General features: G+C 36.3%; 1 protein-coding gene across 1 annotated transcript in view; it reads left to right on the forward strand.

Moving 5' to 3' along the window:
- Positions 1-19,316, forward strand: part of HOMER1 (homer scaffold protein 1) — a 135,581-nt gene that overhangs the window by 107,661 nt on the left and 8,604 nt on the right. Inside the window, exons 6-8 of the mRNA XM_077759890.1 lie at positions 1,724-1,880; positions 6,183-6,293; positions 6,923-7,003. Coding sequence (XP_077616016.1) covers positions 1,724-1,880; positions 6,183-6,293; positions 6,923-7,003 — 349 coding nt within the window. The remainder of the gene's footprint in view (positions 1-1,723; positions 1,881-6,182; positions 6,294-6,922; positions 7,004-19,316) is intronic.

Genomic DNA, 19,316 nt, shown 5'->3' on the forward strand with positions numbered 1-19,316 from the left:
AATTATCAAGAGAGGAATCTTTCCAATTAATAGAATTGACTCTTGACTCTATAGTAGAAAAATTGTTTTGGTTGAGGCAATTAACTTTGGATAACCTATCAAGTAAAACAATAAATGAGAAAATAGGTGATTGCTTTTAGGTTTTTTTTGTTTTACATGTAACACTGGAATTCTGTCAGAAATTAAGTCATTAAGACCAATTTCTGGGTATAACCTATCATCATATCTGAAATAAATTTATTGCAACAAATTTTTTGTATTTTGGGCATTTCAAAATTGTGAAAAGCATGAAATAAATCAACAATAATTTCAGAAGAAATACTACATTACATGTCCCAAACTTTACTGACATTGAAGCATCCTCATATGTTTCAGAAAGGAATGAAATTGTACTTCAGGCTTTGATGCACTTAAAAAAACAGAGTGCATTTGGTGTAGCCTCTATGGAAAACAGTATTAGAGGTTCCTCAAAAATTAAAAATAGAAATACATATGATCCGGTAATTTCATTTCTGGGTATTTACCCAAAGAAAATGAAAATTCTAATTCTAAATGATATATGCATCTTTATGTTGTTTATTGCACGTTTTCACCAATAGCCAAGATACAGGAATAACCCAAGGTCCATCAATAGATGAATGGATATGGATGAAGAAAATGTGGTATAATATATATACAAAATGGAATCTTACTTAGCCATAAAAAAGAATGAAATGTTGCCACTTGCCACAACATGTTTGGACCTAGAAAGTATTTTGCTGTTTAAAATAAGTCAGAGAAAGACAGAAATACCATAGGATTTCACTTATGTGTGGAATTTAAAAAACAAAACAAACTTGGGATGCCTGGGTGGCTCAGTCAGTTAAGCATCCGACTCTTCATTTCTGCTCAGGTCATGATCTCACGTTTCGTGAGTTCGAGCCCCATATTGGGATCTGCACTTACATTGCAGAGCCTGCTTGAGATTCATTCTCCCCCCTCTCTCTACCCCTACCCCACACGTGCTCTCTCACTCCCTCAAATAAACTTAATAAAAAAATTAAAAAACAGAACAAACAGAAATAGACTCATAAATACAGAGAACAAACTGGTGGCTGCCAGCGAAAAGGGAAGTGAGGGTAGGTAGGCAATTAGGGGGATTAAGAGATGCAAACTTGTAGTTATAAAGTAAATAACAAGGATGAAAAGTACAGAGTAGGAAATACAGTAAATGATACTATAGGTTTGTATAGTAATACACAGAGACACTTAACCATTTTGAGCATTTTGTGGTGTATATAATCATCAAATCACTATGTTATACACCAGAAACTAGTATTGTAGGTCAAAACTATATTTTTATGAAATAAAATTTTTTAACGATATCTACTTCAAATGTACAGTAGATTGTTAGGTTTTGCTGATAGATGTTTTTCAGGTTATAATGTTTATTCCTCAAAAGAGAATAGGTAGAAACTCCTCTGTAGATGTCTGTTACCTGCCCTACTAATGAAAGTGGGAACTAGTCCACATTAAGCTTACTACTATGGCATTTTTTGTATTTCTTCATTTGCTAGGTTTTCTTCACTAGGAACATTTCATTGAAATATTTAGTTTTATACTTTTTGGATTATCTTTGAAACATTCATGAACTATAAAACTAGTAGTTTTATAGAACTGAATCCTGCTGTCCCTTCAGAGTAACAACATTCAACGGAATTGATAGAATTTTCTTTTCTTTTAGTTCAGCAATCAGCAAACATTGGGAGGCTGAACTGGCTACCCTCAAAGGAAATAATGCCAAATTGACTGCAGCCCTGTTGGAGTCTACTGCCAATGTGAAACAATGGAAACAGCAACTTGCTGCGTATCAAGAGGAAGCAGAACGTCTACACAAGCGAGTAAGTTCAGAGCTGCTGCCGTCCATAGGGATTTCTGGCCCAACAGTCATCGCAGCTCAGCAGAAACGTACTCAGCTCAAGGACACTTTTTGGAGATCATCATTGGTTGTCAGAACATAAAGATAGATGGTAGTATATGTGGGTTTACTTAGTTAAGAAAAATAGTTTTCTATTCTGCCATTGCCTGTGAGACCCTTGGTAAGTTATCTCTTTGTTTCTGCTTAGTAATTTCATTTATAAAATAGAAATAACCATTTTTTAAAAATGTTTTATTTATTTCTAGGAGAGAGAGAGAGAGAGAGAGAGAGAGAGCATGAGCAGGGGAGGGTCATAGAGAGAGGGAGTCACAGACTCTGAAACAGGCTCCAGGCTCTGAGCTGGCAGTCAGCACAGAGCCCGACGCAGGGCTCGAACCCACAAACCACGAGGTCATGACCTAAGCGAAAAGTCGGACGCTTAACCGACTAAGCCACCCAGGCGCCCGTAGAAATAACAATTTATACTTTGTAGAATTTCTGAAAATCAATGGAGAAGGTGAGTTGACATTTAGTTGCAGTGAGTTCATGATAGATGCTTTTATTATTTTATTTTTACTTTTTAAAAAAGGAACCAGGGGAGCCTGAGTGGCTCAGTCGGTTAAGCATGTGACTTCAGCTCAGGTCATGATCTCACAGTTTTGAGTTTGAGCCCCACACTAGGCTCTGTGCTGACAGCTCAGAGCCTGAAGCCTGCTCCAAATTCTGTCTCTCCCTCTCTGTCTACTCCTCCCCAAATCATACTCTGTCTCTCTCTCTCTCAAAATTAAATAAAAACATTGAAAAAAGGTTTTTTTTTTAAAGGATCAACTTAAAATATACAGGTAGGAAATTCTTTATAAAAGTTGGGGAGGGTGGTGCCTGGGTGATTCACTTGGTTAAGAGGCCAACTTCAGCTTAAGGCATGATCTCAAGGTTCATTTTTTCAAGCTCCTCATCCAGCTCTTTACTGACAGCACAGCCCATTTCAGATTCTCTGTTCCCCTCAACAACTCATGCTCTCTTCTCTCTCTCTCTGTCTCTCTCTGTCTGTCTCTCAAAAATAAACATAAAAAAAATTTAAGAAAAAATAGTTATACAGGTTTCCTCCACTATCCAAAAGTAAAGCATTCCTGTGAAACCTTTCCTAAGCTGAAGCGGCATAAAGAAAAGAATATCCTCTGCTTTAAAGTTTGCATTATGTCATTTCATTTTTACAAAAGACCTACACTAATATCTGCTTTTGCTACTTGACAGAAATTTGAAGATGATTTTCACTTTTACCAAAAAACACTAATACATGTCTTTCATAGAAGTGAAATGGCATAAATACAAGCTCTCAGAAAGTGGGGGAGCACCTGTATTTGAAATTTCATAAAAGAAAAGAAAATCAGAAACCCCAGTATAAGTAATATCAGAAGCCCACACAATTACTTGTGAAGAATTTTTTTTTTTTTTTTTGTTCTCAAAGCATTTACATTTACCCAACAGGAAGTAGATGCCACTAATTTCCTTTTTTAGAAATAATGCCAGGGGCACCTGGGTGGCTCAGTCAGTTAAGCGTCCGACTTCGGCTCAGGTCATGATCTTACGGTTTGTGAGTTCGAGCCCCATGTCAGGCTCTGTGCTGACAGCTCTGAGCCTGGAGCCTGCTTCGGATTCTGTGTCTCCCTTTCTCTCTCTGCCCCTCCCCAGCTCATCCCCTGCCTTTCTCTCCTTCAAAAATAAATAAACATTAAAAAAAAGCAAGAATGCCAAACAAGTGAACTTCAAAGACAGTAGGAAGTAGTCTTACTACCAGAGCACAGTTTAAGGGATGTAATAGGACCAGGATGACAAGGGAAGTAATATAGAAATGGAATAGACACAGGGAAAGGAAGAAAACTGAATAAATTGTCATCCTATTGCATGTATAAAGGTTAACTTAAGAGTAGGAAGAAGAAAGTTGTTTAATGAGTATAGAATTTCCGTTTAGCAAGATGAAAAAAGTTCTGGAGATCTTTTCCACAAGAGTCTAAATATACTTAATACTACTGAATTGTACACTTAAAAATGGTAAAGATGATCGATTTAATTATGTGTTCTTTACCACAATTACGAAAAATGAACTCACAACTGTTAACTCATGAGCCAATAACATTCATTGAAAAACTATCATATCTCCTTATTGAATGATCCTTGCCCGTAAGGAATTTTTGGTTAAAATATAGTTTCAATTGAATTTAAAGAGTTAAGAAAATCTTTCTATTTATTCACATATTTATAATTTTCAGTGCTCTTTATTCCTTTTTATAGATCTGAATTTCCATCAGGTGTCATTTCCAGTTAGCCTGAATAAACTTACTTTGCACCTTGGGCCAGTGGGGTATAAGGACAGATTTTTGACATTACTGGTTGCATTTTCCTATTTCTTCACTTGTGTAGTCATTTTCAGTTGTGTGTTAGACATTGAACATTAGATGCTATATAGGCTATAGGTTCTCTGATCTTACTCTGGTGTTGGTTTTTATTTGAGCAAGTAATTAAATGACTTACAGATTTCCTTGAATTTGTGGAAGTGTGGACTTATGCTTCATTGTTAGAGTTGTTTTATTTTAATTTTGCCCTTAACCCTATGGTTAATACCCTAGTCCTGAGAAATCTTTATTTCTAAGGCATAACCCTTCTGGTACTTCAGTGGAAAGCTTGAGGTGATGATCAGTGTCCTCTAATTTGGTGGAACTCAAACTTCAAACTGTTTCCTTTGGGGTGAGCACTACCACCTTAGCCCTTTCAGCCTTCTAGCTCCCCACACCCCACCATACCGGACTCTTTGAATTCTTACCTGTGCATGTTTAGTTCAAGGGTTGGCCAAAGACTTGAAGAAAGTCTGTATGCTTTTGGAGGAGGGGGCNTTATTTTTAGAGAGAGTGCACACAAGCCAGGGAGGGGCAGAGAGGGGGAGAGAGAGAATCCTAAGTAGGCTACTGGCTGTCAGCACAGAACCTGACATGGAGCTTGATCTCATGAACCATGAGGCCATGACCTGAGCTAAAATCAAGAGTAGGATGCTTAACTGACTAAACCACTCTGGCACTCTGAGAGTGGTTTATTCTTAGAACAAGGAGACTTGCCTGCTTTTAGTTGGAAAAGTGATATATCACATAGTGTGAGTGTCTTGGATGATGAGGATGGTTAAGTAGTTTAGGGCTGGTATATGCAAGAGCTAAGGGTTTAGATTTGATGTTGTAAAAAAAAAAAAAAATGAGCCTTTGAAAGGCTTTGAATGAGGGAGTTACAGATGATGGATGAATGTTAGTTTGCCAGAGAGATAAAAATAGATTATAGTTAAGTCTTCTGGCAAGCCTTTGCTGTTCTTTATGCCTGGATGGTAAGGGTCTGCACAAGGCTGTTAGTACATGACTAGAAAGGACGAAAGTGTTAGGAAAGGTAAAGTGATATTTGTGGAGAGTGATTAGGTGTTTGGAAAATGTGAAGAAGGATTTGGTATGTTTCCTTAACAGTCTAAAATTCACTGCATTGTAGTCACCCAAAATGTCTGAGCTCCTGATGTGTGTAAAGAGCTATTATTGGGAGTGTATGTATGTTTTTACGTTGACTTCTGTCTCATTTGATTGTTGAATCCAACATTGTTGTTGGATAGTATAACTTTTAGGAACTCTGCCTTTCTCTGTTCTCTCAGAAAATACCAAGTGCTCATTAAAAGTTACGTAGCTTTTCGGGCCCTCAGTACATTCTTATTGACTAAAGAATGTTATCTTTTGCCACAGAGACACTATTGATATGAAGTCATTCTAGTAATCGAATGATTCAAGTTGTATTTTTAAGCATATCTTTTCTTCCAGATTCTCTTAACATTTTGGAAATGTATTTGAAAATTTTCTCACTTCTGCAAGGCCAGTTTTCAGAAGCCATGTCTAATTTGAAAGCTACAGATGGAAGGCAGATGGCTATATCTGATTTTGAATATGTTTTCATAGGACATTTTTAAAGAAGACTTGCATTATAGGGGTTCTCTGCTATCATTAGTCACTTAATTTAAATTTTACTGACTTTTTCTAGGACCACGCCATATAAATAATTATTTCCCTAATCTTTTTCCTTTGTCTTAGATTCATGTCTTTAAAGAATGTATTCATTCTACCATAAGTGTCTTAATATTTCTCAAAATCGATTTTCATATGTTGCTTTAGAATTTGTGATTTACCTATCAGGAGCTATTATATATTCAGCAAGAAATCCTTTGAAGTAGTCATATAACTTACCCTGTGTTCTCATTTCGTTCTAGGTGACCGAGCTTGAATGTGTTAGCAGCCAAGCAAATGCAGTGCATACCCATAAGACAGAATTAAATCAGACAATCCAAGAACTAGAAGAGACACTGAAAGTGAAGGAAGAGGTATGTGCTACTTTTTATTCGTCTGTGATGTGGCTAACATATGTGTACAAAATATTTGAGCGTATGTCAGATTTACAGGTATTTTATGGAATAATGTAAGGTCGTGGGATGCTGTTTGGGGGCATGAAATGTTTTTCTGATTAATATTTAGCTTGTTCATATTTTCTCCTTTCTTGTTTCTGCTGTTATGAACGATGGCAAGGCAATCAGACTGAGACATTGCTTCTTGCCTTCTGTATGGGAGTAGCATTTATAAAATCAACAGAAAACCAGGAGAGATTAAATGAATTTTACAAGCTGTTGCTTTCTCTGGTTTCCAGTCAGAAGATTTAATATCCCAGGAAAGAATTATATCCACAACTTCAAAATATATTCTGATGGTGGTTTCTAAGCAGTGCTGTATCAAAGCCACCAAATACACTTGTTGCTTAAGATTATCATGGACTAGATGACACACTCATAAAGACAAATCACCTCTCTCAAATTTAGTCAGTAGAAAGGAATGGAGTTTTTTTTAATTATTTTTTTTTCTAGGGACTGGGACGATAATTTCAGGGAAAAATAAGACCTTCTCTTTCCTTGATTTAGTGTAAATATGGTTGCTAAAGACATTGCTGTACTTTTTCTAGGAAATAGAAAGATTGAAACAAGAAATTGATAACGCCAGAGAACTACAAGAACAGAGAGACTCTTTGACTCAGAAACTCCAGGTGAGCTGTAATGACATTTTGATGCATTTCGGCACAGCAGGGCATCACTCATTCTTTTACACAGTAATGACTTTTTCTCTGAGACTTCATTTCGTAGCTTCTCAGTCATTTTTCTTTTCCAGGACTTCTGGTTCAGGTGTAATCTTGGATTTGTCATAAATTACCTGATAACTTTATCTAGGTAGCATGTGATCATCATAGATGGTCATTTATAAATTGTCTTTAGTAAATTATTTTAGAAATTTCTACTTTGCAACATAAAAAATAACCCGGATTTAAGGAGAATTTCTCAAATGGATTTCCTTTACTTGAGGAGTTCTCATTTTTTTAACACTGAACTAATTAGTATGAATTACAGAAGTAGTTGTGCCCTAATGGAATCAAGTTAGTGCTGTTTTTCTTCCTTTATTCTCATTAATTTTACTCAGGTTTTTCACATAAGTAATATGTTTCTGGGCTCTAATTTACATGCGTATATTCTGTGTAAGTGGTTAGGGAAGGATTTTAGAATTTATTATCAGAGTGCCCTGGCATCTCAGGTACTTTTATGTCCCAGTGGTTAGCTGTGTCTATAAAGAGAGATTAAGGCACTTTAGAGTTGGGAGTAGAAATAAATGTATGTACAGAGTGAGGAATTTGGAATAAGGGGTGATGAGTGGGACCTAAAAGCCCAGGATTAGAAGGAGTACCATAATTATAATGAGACTGCCCTGCACTGAGTGCTCACTTGTGCCAGACACTGTGTTAAGCACTTATATTGTGCATTTATTCCATATAACAGTCATATGAGGAAACTGAGGCTTGTATAGGTTAACTTGTCCAATCTCTCTTTAAATAGGCCAAATTCGGGGTGCCTGGGTGGTTTAGTTGGTTAAGCATCCGACTTTCACTTAGGTCATGATCTCGCGGTTCGTGGGTTCGAGCCCCGCATCGGGCTCTGTGCTGACTGCCAGCTCAGAGCCTGGAGCCTGTTTCAGAGTCTGTGACTCCCTCTCTCTCTGACCCTCCCCTGCTCACGCTGTCTCTCTCTCTCTCTCCTGGAAATAAAAAAAAAAAACAAAAAACAAAAAAAAAACACATTAAAAATAAATAAATAGGCCAAATTCTGTGACAGTGGTAACAGGTTCTTTATAGGGCATGAACTATTTCCCTCTGCCTCTCCTGTCATTTGACTTTTCAGCAGTCTGAGGAAAATGAGGTGGTTTGTTTTGGTTAGCCCTATTAAATGTTGTTCCTCCATTTTAATGATCTGTGTCAATTAGTGGTTCTCAACTGTGCCGCAGGGGACATTTAGCAATGTGTGGAGACAGTTTTCATTTTCACAACTGGGATGCTACTATTGACATCTAGTAGATGGAAGTCAAGGATGCTGCTAAACATCCAATTATCTGGCCCAAAATGTCAATAGTGTCAGGGTTGAGAAAGCCTGGTATAGAACTAAAAGATGAAGTGTGTAATCAGGGCTAGAGGAAGTGGAGGAAATCAGTGTAGCTTTGCCATTTGTTCGTTTGTTTCGGGCTGTCATTGTCTGAGTACTTGCTATGATTCGGGCATTTGCTAAGCACTAGTATACCTTCGCTCTAATTCTCAACTAATTCTCACACTGACAAGTTGGTATCCCCATTTTCAAAGAGAAGGCAGCAGTTCGGAGGTGTTAACAAGTTGACAAAACACTGAGCTAGAAAGTAGTAAGGCCTAAATTCATTTTGATTCCAAAGCCTCTGTTCCTTCTGTATTAGCACCACGCTGCTCCAGGCAGCCAAGCGGCTTAGACCTCCCTGACAATTCTTTAAAAACGTTTTTCCAGTTACATACACATTTACATTGTCCCAGATAAGCCAAGGGGTGATTTTCCGTATCAGACTTCTAAATGTATTTCATCACTGACTGAGCAGTAATTGCATTTTAAAGCTGGCTCCTGGAATAGTGAGTATCAGTTCTTACCTATTCTTTTACCGAGTATCAAAAATGCTTATCAAAACAACATACATGGAACAGGACAGGGAAGCTTTCAGACCTTCAGATGGGCTGGCTCCTACTTGTTTTAGGTCTTGGATCACATGCTAATTTCTCCAATTTCTCAATTTAAGCACTGCTCTGCAAGGTCCTCCCTGCAGAGGACCCCAGGTACTCTTTGTAATATTTACCATGTTTTATTTTCCTGGTAGCATTATCTGAAATGATTTTGTTTATTTTTAAACTTTATTTTGAAATGATTTCAGATTTTCAGAAAACTTGCAAGAATAATACAAAAAAATTTTTTATATATCTTTCACTCACCTTTCTCAAATGTTAACATTTTTTTGCCATATTTGTTTTACCAGTCTAGAACTCTGTGTATGCGTGTTTTTCCTGAAATCTTTGAGAGTAAGTTGAAGGTAACAGTATGTCTTTACCTCTAAATATTTCAGTGTGTATTTTCTAAGAATAAGGACATTCTCTTACATAACCATTAAAGCCAAGAAATTACCTATCTACAGACCTTATTCAAATTCCCATAATTGTCTTAATAATCTCCTTTATAACAAAATTTAAAAATTGTTTTCCTGGTCCAGGATTTATTCCATTTATTCCAGGATCACATCTTGTGTTTAGTTGTCACGTGTATTTATTTTAATGTTTGAATTGTCCCAGATTTAACCACTGGAAACCCTTTCCAAGCAGCTTCTATTTCCTTTTGATGTGACACTGTTATTCTTTAAAGAATTTCTTCATGTTTTAGCACAACACATAATCCAGGGTCATCTTCTATTTTTTCACCTTTAGCCTTGGAATTAGGTATTTCTTCAAGGAGAAATTTCTTTTAGCAAAGATTGATATTTAGAAGACAAAATCTGAGTACTAGATAAGCTTCTTGCTATTGAGTTGACAGTGTTTCTTTGCCATCTTAATGAACAGAGCTAGAAGTACGCACATGCCACATTATGTCCATTTCACTAGCCATATATACATATATATGAATGTATGTATCTTAAACTGAATTCTTACTCAAACCTCCCATTGTAGTCTAATACTGTGAAGTTCATTTTAGCTTTCCCCATATTCATATCTATATTTCCTTTACCCAACACCAAGAAACCTGGGGGGCACCTGGGTGGCTCAGTCAGTTAAGCACTTGACTCTTGATTTTGGCTTCGGTCATGATCTCACAGTTCTTGAGTTCAAGCCCTGTGTCAGGCTCCACATGGACAATTTGGAGCCTGCTTGGGATTTTCTCTCTCTCCCTTTCTTTCTGCCCCTCTCATGTTCACACTGTCTCTGTCCCTCTAAACAAACAAACAAACAAACAAACAAACTTAGTTAAAAATATACTAAGATTTTATTACCCACATTATATTCACTTCGTTTCTTAATCTTAGCACGGAAAATAGTTTTTAAATTAATAATTCAAACCACTGCCAAAAAAATATAAACAAAACCTTTCCAACTAGAGATCAGTATAATTCTTTTTGTCCTTAGCTTGTATTCAGAAGTTCACTGGGTGAGTTCTTCCACTCCTCTGCAACTGGCTAGGTTGTTCATTTGAAACACATTTATGTTCATTTCTATTATATATCATATCATATTCCATTTTAAATGTGTTTTTCCCATTCATTTTTTTGTTATTTTTTAAAATTTTTATACTTTATTTTTGAGACAGAGAGAGACAGAGCATGAGCAGGGGAAGGGCAGAGAGAGAGGGAGACACAGAGGCTAGAGCAGGCTCCAGGCTCTGAGCTGTCAGCACAGAGCCTGACACGGGGCTCGAACCCACAAACTGTGAGATCATGACCTGAGCCAAAGCTGGACACTCAACCGACTGAGCCACTGAGGCGCCCCCCATTCTTCTTCATTTTATAGCATGCATTTACTGAGTATATGAAACATTAGTATGTTTCCAAAAATCAGAACTATTCAGAAAGATGTCTTTAGAAAAGTGTCATCCCCTCCAGTCCGAACTACCCTAGTTTCTGCCCCGTTCTTCCCACCCCATTTCCATCTGCCTCCCATGGGTAACCGATCACATTGGTTTCTGGTTTATCCTTTCTGTTTCTTTTTATGCAAATAAACAGATAGATCTATTTGCTTACCCTCTCCTGCCCTTTTTAAAATGATAACATCTACTAGATTATTCTTCTGGACTTTGCTTCTTTAACTTAGAACATTTTCTGGAGATCACTCAGTTCATAGAGCTCTTGTTCATGTTTGTTACAGCTGTATAGTACTTCATTTCTGGGTGTTGATAGTTTATTTAGCCACTCCTTTATATGGGTATTTAGCCTGTTTTCAGTGTTCTGCCATAATACTACAATAGGTAATATTGTGCATAGGTATTTTGTTATTGTTGGAGGTGTATCTTCAGGGTAGATTCTTTTTTTGGTTTGTTTTATTTTATTTTATTTTTTTAGTAACCTGTACACTCATCGTGGGGTTTGAGCTCATCATGACCCCAAGATCAAGAATCTCATGATTGGGGTGCCTGAGTGGCTCAGTCGGTTAAGTGTCCGACTTCAGCTCAGGTCATGATCCCGTGGTTTGTGATTTCAAGTCCAACGTCAGGCTCTGTGCTGACCGCTCAGAGCCTAGAACCTGCTTTGGATCCCGTGTCTCCTTCTCTCTCTGCTCCTCCCCTGCTTGCACTCTGTCTTTCTCTCTCTTTCTCTCAGAAATAAGTAAACATTAAAAAAAAGATACCTTCACTTAAAAAAAAGTCACATGGTCTTCCAGCCAAGCCACCCACAGGATAGATTCTTAGAAGCAAGATTTCTAAGTGAAAAGATAAACACAAAAGTAGTTTTGTTAAATATTGTCCATTTTCTCTCCATAATGGATTGTGCCACTGCTCACTTATACCACCAGCATGAGTGTATGTGTCTCCATAGCCTCACCAACAAAAGTTGTAATACTTCTTAATTGTGTGATAGGTAAGAAATGCTATCTCTCGTGTGTCTCCTATTATTATGAGTGACATGAACTCCTTTCATAAGCTTAAAGGTCTTTTCAGGATCTTTTTGTACATGTATGGATTGGGTATTCATGTCTTTTGCCTTTTCTTGATAGGATTTTTGGTCCTTTTCAAAGGGTTCTTTATATTCAGGAGTTCTTTATATATCTGATTACATGTTACAAATATTTTGTCCCAGTCTGTTGTTTTTTGACCTTGCCCACGATGGTGTTGCTTTATGTAATAGTCAGAGTTACTCTTTTCTTGCTTGTGGCTTGTGAATCATATAGTTAGATAGCTCTTTTCTAAACTCAGATGATACAGGAATTCATCCATATTTCCCTCTAGTACTTACTTGGTTTTATTTTTTACCTTTGGATCTTTGAGTATTTGGGGTTTATATTTTTGTGTGTATGGTATGAGATGGGGATCCAATTCCATCTTTTTCTAAATGCCTATCCAGTTATTTCATTACCATTTATTTAAAACATCATTCTTTTTTCCAGAGATTAGAGATACTTGATTTCTATATGTATTTTGATCTATTTCTGGATTTCCTGTTCCAGCCCACTGGTCACTCTATTCATGTGTCAGTACCACAGTGCATTAATTGTGGAAGCCTTAATGTCTGGGTGGGCCGTTAATCCTCACAGTGTTTTCTTCTTCATTGTTCTTCCAAATATTCTTACATATTTATTTTATCATATGAACTTCAGTATTAACTTCAATAACAATTTTTGTGTCAACTAAAAAATGTAGCTCTATAGAAGAATTTTATTGGGATTGCTTAAAATTTATGGTTTTCATGTGTTTTTGCATATTTCTTGTTTATCCATATTTTATCTTTTTTTCTGTTTCAAACGGAACTTTCTCTGTCATTGTATTTGATTATTGTGTGTATATGTTGAATTCTGAATACTTATTTTATATCCTGCTACCTGACTAAATTATTTTATTATTTGAGCTAGTTTTGTCATTTATTGCCTTGATTAGGTAAGATTTTTTAAGGTATGGTAATACATAATCTGCAAACAGAGGTAATTTTACTTTATTTCTTCAATTTTTATGTATCTGTTGATTTTTCTTGTCGAATTACACCTGTTAAAGACACCAGTAGAGTTGCCTGGGTGGCTCTGTCGGTTAAGTGTCTGACTTCATTTCAGGTCATGATCTCACAGTTGGTGGGTTTGAGCCCTGCATTGGGCTCTGTGCTGACAGCTAGCTCAGAGCCTGGAGCCTGTCTTTGGATTCTTGTCTCCCTCTCTCTCTGACCCTCCCCTGCTCATGCTATCTCTATCTTGCTCTCAAAAACAAATCAAACATTTAAAAAAAAAAAAAGGACACCAGTACAGGGTCACCTGTGTGACTCAGTCGATTGAGTGTCTGACTCTTGATATGGGCTGGGGTCATGATCTCAGGGTCATGGGATTGAGCCCCACATCAGTGCTGTCAGCACAGAACCTGGTTAGGATTCTCTTTCTGTGTCCCTTCCCCACTCACATGCTTGTTCACATGCTTTCTCTCTCTCTCAAAATAAATAAATAAACATTAAAAATAAAACACTAGTATAATGTTAAACAGTAATGGAGATTATGGGCTTTTCTTGTCCCTTATCTTAGTGAAAATTTCTCTAGTATTTTTCCATTAATTAAAATGCTGGCTTTAACACTAAAATATATTTTATCATGTTATGAGAGTGTCTTTCATTCCTGGTTTTCTTGAGTGTTTTTATCAAGAATTTTGTTAATGGCTTTTTTTTTAGTATCTTTGGAGATAATCATAATTTCCTCACTATATCTATTAATATGTTTTGTTTTATTAATAGATTTTCTAATACCGAACCACCTTTGCATTACTGGAATAAGTACCATTTAACTATGGTAAATTATTTTCTTAATGTGGTGTTAGGTTTTCATCTTTTATTATTTATAATTTTTACATGATATTCATTTGTAATATTGGTCTGTAATTTTCTTCTTTGGTGGGGGAGCTGTATTTATAAGATTTAGGTATCAAGATTCTACTTTATACAAAATTCTACTTCAGGAGAGCCTGGGTGGCTCAATTGGTTGAGCATCTGATTCTTGATTTTGGCTCAGATCACAATCCCAGGGTCAGACGCTCAACCGACTGAGCCACCCCAGGTGCCACTTAAAAAACATTTTTTTTTAAAGTTCAATTATACTTCATACACTTTCTTCATTTTCTGTGCTGTGGAGTCATGGATGTCATGTTGGAACAGTCATATCTTTGAGCATTTAATAAAACTCCCCTTTAACACCATCGGAGCCTGGTGCGGTTTTGTGTAGTTCCTGGCCTATTCTGTCTTCTGTAGCTGTTGGACTGTTTAAGTTTTGCATCTAGCTTTCACATATTCAGGGAGAATGCTTGTTTTATATAGTTGTCCATTATCCTTTTCTTTTTTGATTAAGTTATTTTGTTAAATTAAAACAATTTTTTTTTTTTTAATGTTAGGGAAGGAAAGACAAGAGTGTGAGCAGGGGAGGGTCAGAGAGAGAGGGAGACACAGAATCGGAAGCAGGCTCCAGGCTCCGAGCTGTCAGCACAGAGCCCGACGCGGGGCTTAAACTCATGAACTGTGAGATCATGACCTGAGCATAAGTCAGATGCTTAACCGACTGAACCACCCAGGCGTCCCTATTTTGTTAAATTATTTTTAAAAGACTTTGCTTTGTTCATCAGTGCCACCTTTTTTCTACCCTCTACCTTTTATCATTTTAAATAAAAAGATATCCTTATTATAAAAGGAATTTCTCCTTTTATCTTTACCATTCCTTCCTCGTGCTTTATTTTGGTTTACTTTTTATTCTTTTTCTAGCACTTTAAGAAGAGAATTTAATTCCTTTGTTTTTTTTTTTTTTAATGTTTTATTTATTTCTAGGAGAGAGAGAGAGAGAGAAAGCGTGAGCAGGGGAGGNTTTTTATTCTTTCACTTTTATTTTTATGTGTTTAGGCTATAGATTTTCCTCTGGTTGTTGCTTTAAAGTATATTTCATAGATTCTGATATTTAATGTTTTCATTATCATGATTTCCTGATATTCTGTAATTTTGGTTTTATTTACCTTGTATGCAAGAGATGTTTAAAAGAAGGTGCTTTAGGGGTGCCTGGGTGAATCGGTTAAGCATTAGACTCTTGATTTCAGCACAGGTCATGATCTCACAGTTTGTGAATTCAAGCCCCACATCAGACTCTGTGCTGAAAGTGGATCCCAAGAATCCCTCTGCTTGGGATTCTCTCCCTCCTTTCTCTGTGTCCTCCCCCACCACACACACAGTGCTCACTTGTGCACACACTCTATCTCTTTATAAATAAATAAACATTACAGGAAATAAAAGGGCACCTGGGTGGTTCAGTCGGTTAAGTGTCCAACTCTTGATGTCAGTTCAGGTCATAATCTCACAGTTAATGAGTTTGAGCCCCACGTTGGGCTTTGTGCAGAGTCTTTTGGATTCTGTCTCTCTGCCCCTCTCCCCAGCCCTCAAAATAAATAAATAAATACACTTTAAGAAAAATAAAAAGTAAACAAAAGAAGGTTGTTCAATTTCCTGGTGGAAGGACCTTTTTATTATTTTTTATTGAGTTATTAAGTAGTAGTTTTATTGCATTGTAATCACAAGGGTTTGTATGATTTTTTTTTTCTTTTAAGGTTTGTTTATTTATTTAAGTAATCTTTATACCCAACATGGGGCTTGAACCACAAACTGTGGCTCTTCCAACTGAGCCATCCAGGCACCCATATATAATTTCTGTTTTATGTAATTTACTACACTTTGTTGTATGTTCTCATATATGGTCAGTTTTTGTTAATGTTCCTTGTTGATTTTGTAATTTATGTCTTTTATTCTTACCTTTTCTTTGTTCCACTTAATCTGTCCTATATTGAGAGTGGCATAGTAAAGTCTCTTTTCAGTGTGTTTTTATCCCTGTGTTCTTACAACTCCTGTAATTTATACTTATTGTGAAAGTAGTTGCTGTGTTTTTTTTTTTAATTTTTTAGTGTTTTATTTATTTCTAGGAGAGAGAGAGAGAGACAGCGTGAGCAGGGGAGGGTCAGAGAGAGAGAGAGTCACAGACTGAAACAGGCTCCAGGCTCTGAGCTGGCAGTCAGCACAGAGCCCGACGCCGGGCTTGAACCCACGAACCGCGAGATCATGACCTAAGCGAAAGTCGGACGCTTAACCGACTAAGCCACCCAGACGCCCCAGTTGCTGTGTTTCTTGATACATAAACATAATGAGTATATCTTTATTGTGAGTTTTGACTTTTAGCCTTAAAATATTTCCTTTGCCACTTTTTCTACCAGTATCACAATTCCTCATTATTCTGAGCCCATCTTCAATTTTTTGGGCTTCCCTAAATGAATTGCTCAGTGGCAGGACTTTTCTATTTTATTATTTTGTTTTGAATTACTAGTCTTACTGCATTGTGATCACACAGCTTTTCTTTTTTAAATTAATCACAGTGGGAATTTTGTTATTTAATGCAACCACTAATCTAATATCAATAAAATCTAAGCAATCATATCACAAAACCAGGGTTATATTAACTGGACATGCATTAATAATCTATACAACTTTAACATTACACCAAAAAAGGAACTGAATACAAAATTTCCCTGGATTTTTGGTGGTCTTTAAATTTCATGGCACATATTACCAATAAAACTGTAGAAACAAGTTGTAAATATTTTTACTGTAATTGTAAAAAGTTTAATGAGCTTTTAAGTTTTCATATTGGGCTAAAGATTTAAAACATCAAGTTGGCCCCAGTCTGTCAAAAATGACAGGTAAATATGTACAATGACTAGACAACTTATTTAGTTACATTGGTACTAAAGGACTACTCGCCCCTGACATAAACAAAAACAGAAAAACCCATTGGGGTTAATTTTTCAATGCAAACAAGTCTTAGAAAATACTGTGATTATTATAAACTTGGAAACATACCTGGAATCAGGACAGTGAAGAAAGGAACACACAAATCATCATATTTCTGTCATCACAGAATATTTTTTGTAACATTTATACTTATTGTAACGTAATACTACTTTTTCATGACCTAATATAAAGCCAGTTTTTGTAAAAGGCGAAAGATTTATGCGACCTGAAGAGAAACCAGAGTGTAATAAAGTCAGTTTTTGTGACTGCTTCTTCTGTGTTGTGTACATATAGTTAGATGGTACTTCATGAGCCAAACTATATATTTTTTTCTTTTACTAGGTAACTCATTCATATATACTGATAGGAGTTTTTTAAAAAAATTTTTTTAATGTTTATTTTTGAGAGAGAAAGTTAGAATGTGAGTGGGGGAGGGGCAGAAAAAGGGAGACACAGAATCTGAAGCAGGCTCCGGGCTGTGAGCCGTCAGCACTGAGCCCAGCGTGGGGCTCAAACCCACAAACTGTAAGATCATGACCTGAGCTGAAGTTGGACACTCAACCAACTGAGCCACCCAGGCACCCCTTATTGATATGATTTTTATGTTTGGTTTCAACTTGTCATTATTTTATATAATAGTTTATTATGTTAATTTGAATTTTCTTTATATGTGTTCTTTGCCCTTTTATGTCTTTGATGTTTAAGATCATCTTAACTTTGTTGTAGTACCTTTAGATTTATACCTTTTTAAAATATTACTAGTCACCTGTGTTCATATTGAAACTTTCACAGTCTGGTTTGTTAGTTTTTAATGCTGTCTGACTTTGAACTGTTATATATTACTTATTCATTAATTGCAATTGCAATTATTCTGACTTTGAACTAATATATATTATGTATTCAGTAATTGCAATTATTCTTTTCTCTTTTTCTTTCCTTTTTTCTCCTAGTTTCTTTTTTTTTTTTCTTTTTCTCCTAGTTTCTAACTGCATCATTTCTACTTTGTCAGAACAAATAACATTTTGTTTTATTTATTTATTTATTTATTTAAGTTTATGTATTTACTTTGAGAGAGAGTGCATGCTCACTCACATAAGCAGGGGAAGGGCAGAGAGAAAGAATCCCAAGCAGGCTCTGTGTCATCAGCTGAGAGCCTGATACAGGGCTTGAACCCACAAACCACAAGATCATGACCTGATCCTAAATCTAGAGTTGGACACCTAACCTACTGGGCCACCAAGGAGCCCCTAGTAATATTTTTATATTATTTTTTAAGCATCACCCACCTTTGTTTTATTCTTTGATATATATTACATACAGTACATGGTCACCATCAGTCCTTACTCTGAAGTTTCTACAGTAATCTGCTGGTTGGATGAAGGTTATCCTCTAGTTGATGGTTCCAGAAGAGTTCATGGTTTTAAGCTGTTGTGTTTTTTTAAGACTTAGTACTTGGGTGACAGGTAGGGTGTAAAATCTTTGGTTTCTAATTTTGTTTCTTTGAGTTTCTTGAAAATGCCACTCTATTATTACCTTGTTTTTATGTCTCTTTTGAGAAATCTATTCCAGTCTAGATGTCAGGCCTTGGAAGTTTGGAGCCCATTCTGTTTGTAAGCCTTGAGGATTTTTCCTTTGTTTTTAAAGTCTAATCGTTTTACTCCGATATTTCTGAGAATTGGTTGTTGAGGGTCAGTTTTCTCAGGTACTTGGTGGGCCCTTTTAATTTGTAGATTCAGATCTTCCTTTATTTCCAGGAAGTTTTCTTGTATAAAAGTTTTAAATATTAGCTTTGTCCTACTGGGGTGTTTTCTTCTTCAGGAGCTCCAGGGATATGTAACTGGATTGGATTTTTTTGACTTCTGTTTCAACCACCACTTTCTCTCTGACCATTTCTCCTACTTTATCTCACTTGCAGTCCCTTGAATTTTTTTATATAAATGTTTATTTTTGAGAGGGAGAGAGAGAGGGACAGAGGATCTGAAGCAGGCTCCAGGCTCCAAACTGACAGTGGACAGCCCAGTGTTGGAGCTTGAGCTCACGAACCGTGAGATCATGACCTGAGCCGGAGTTGAACACTTAACTGACTTGATCCACCTAGCCACCCCAATTCCCTTGAATTTTTAAAAATAATAATTGAATAAAATAAAATTTTTTTGCAAATGTATTTTTTATTTTATAATTCAGTCTTTATTTCTGATATGATTTTGCCTGTTTCTTCTGTCTCTATCAAGCTTTAATCACTCCTCTGTTTTTTAGGTTTTTTGGGGCCCATTTCTGTTTTTAGTGTTTAATATTTGACTCAGGCTCTATTTTGAATGCTTGTTAGACAGTATTAAAGTTTATTTTTTAGTAATCTCTGTACCCAACATGCGGCTCAAACTCAGGACCCTGAGATCAAGAGTCCCACGCTCTTCCTTTTATATACATATATATTTTTTTAAAGTTTATTTACTTATTTTGAGAGAAAGAGAGAGCAAGCGCACAAGCCA

Source organism: Crocuta crocuta, unplaced genomic scaffold (assembly GCF_008692635.1).
Source record: "Crocuta crocuta isolate KB4526 unplaced genomic scaffold, BGI_CrCroc_1.0 scaffold162, whole genome shotgun sequence".
Taxonomy (NCBI): Eukaryota; Metazoa; Chordata; class Mammalia; order Carnivora; family Hyaenidae; genus Crocuta; species Crocuta crocuta.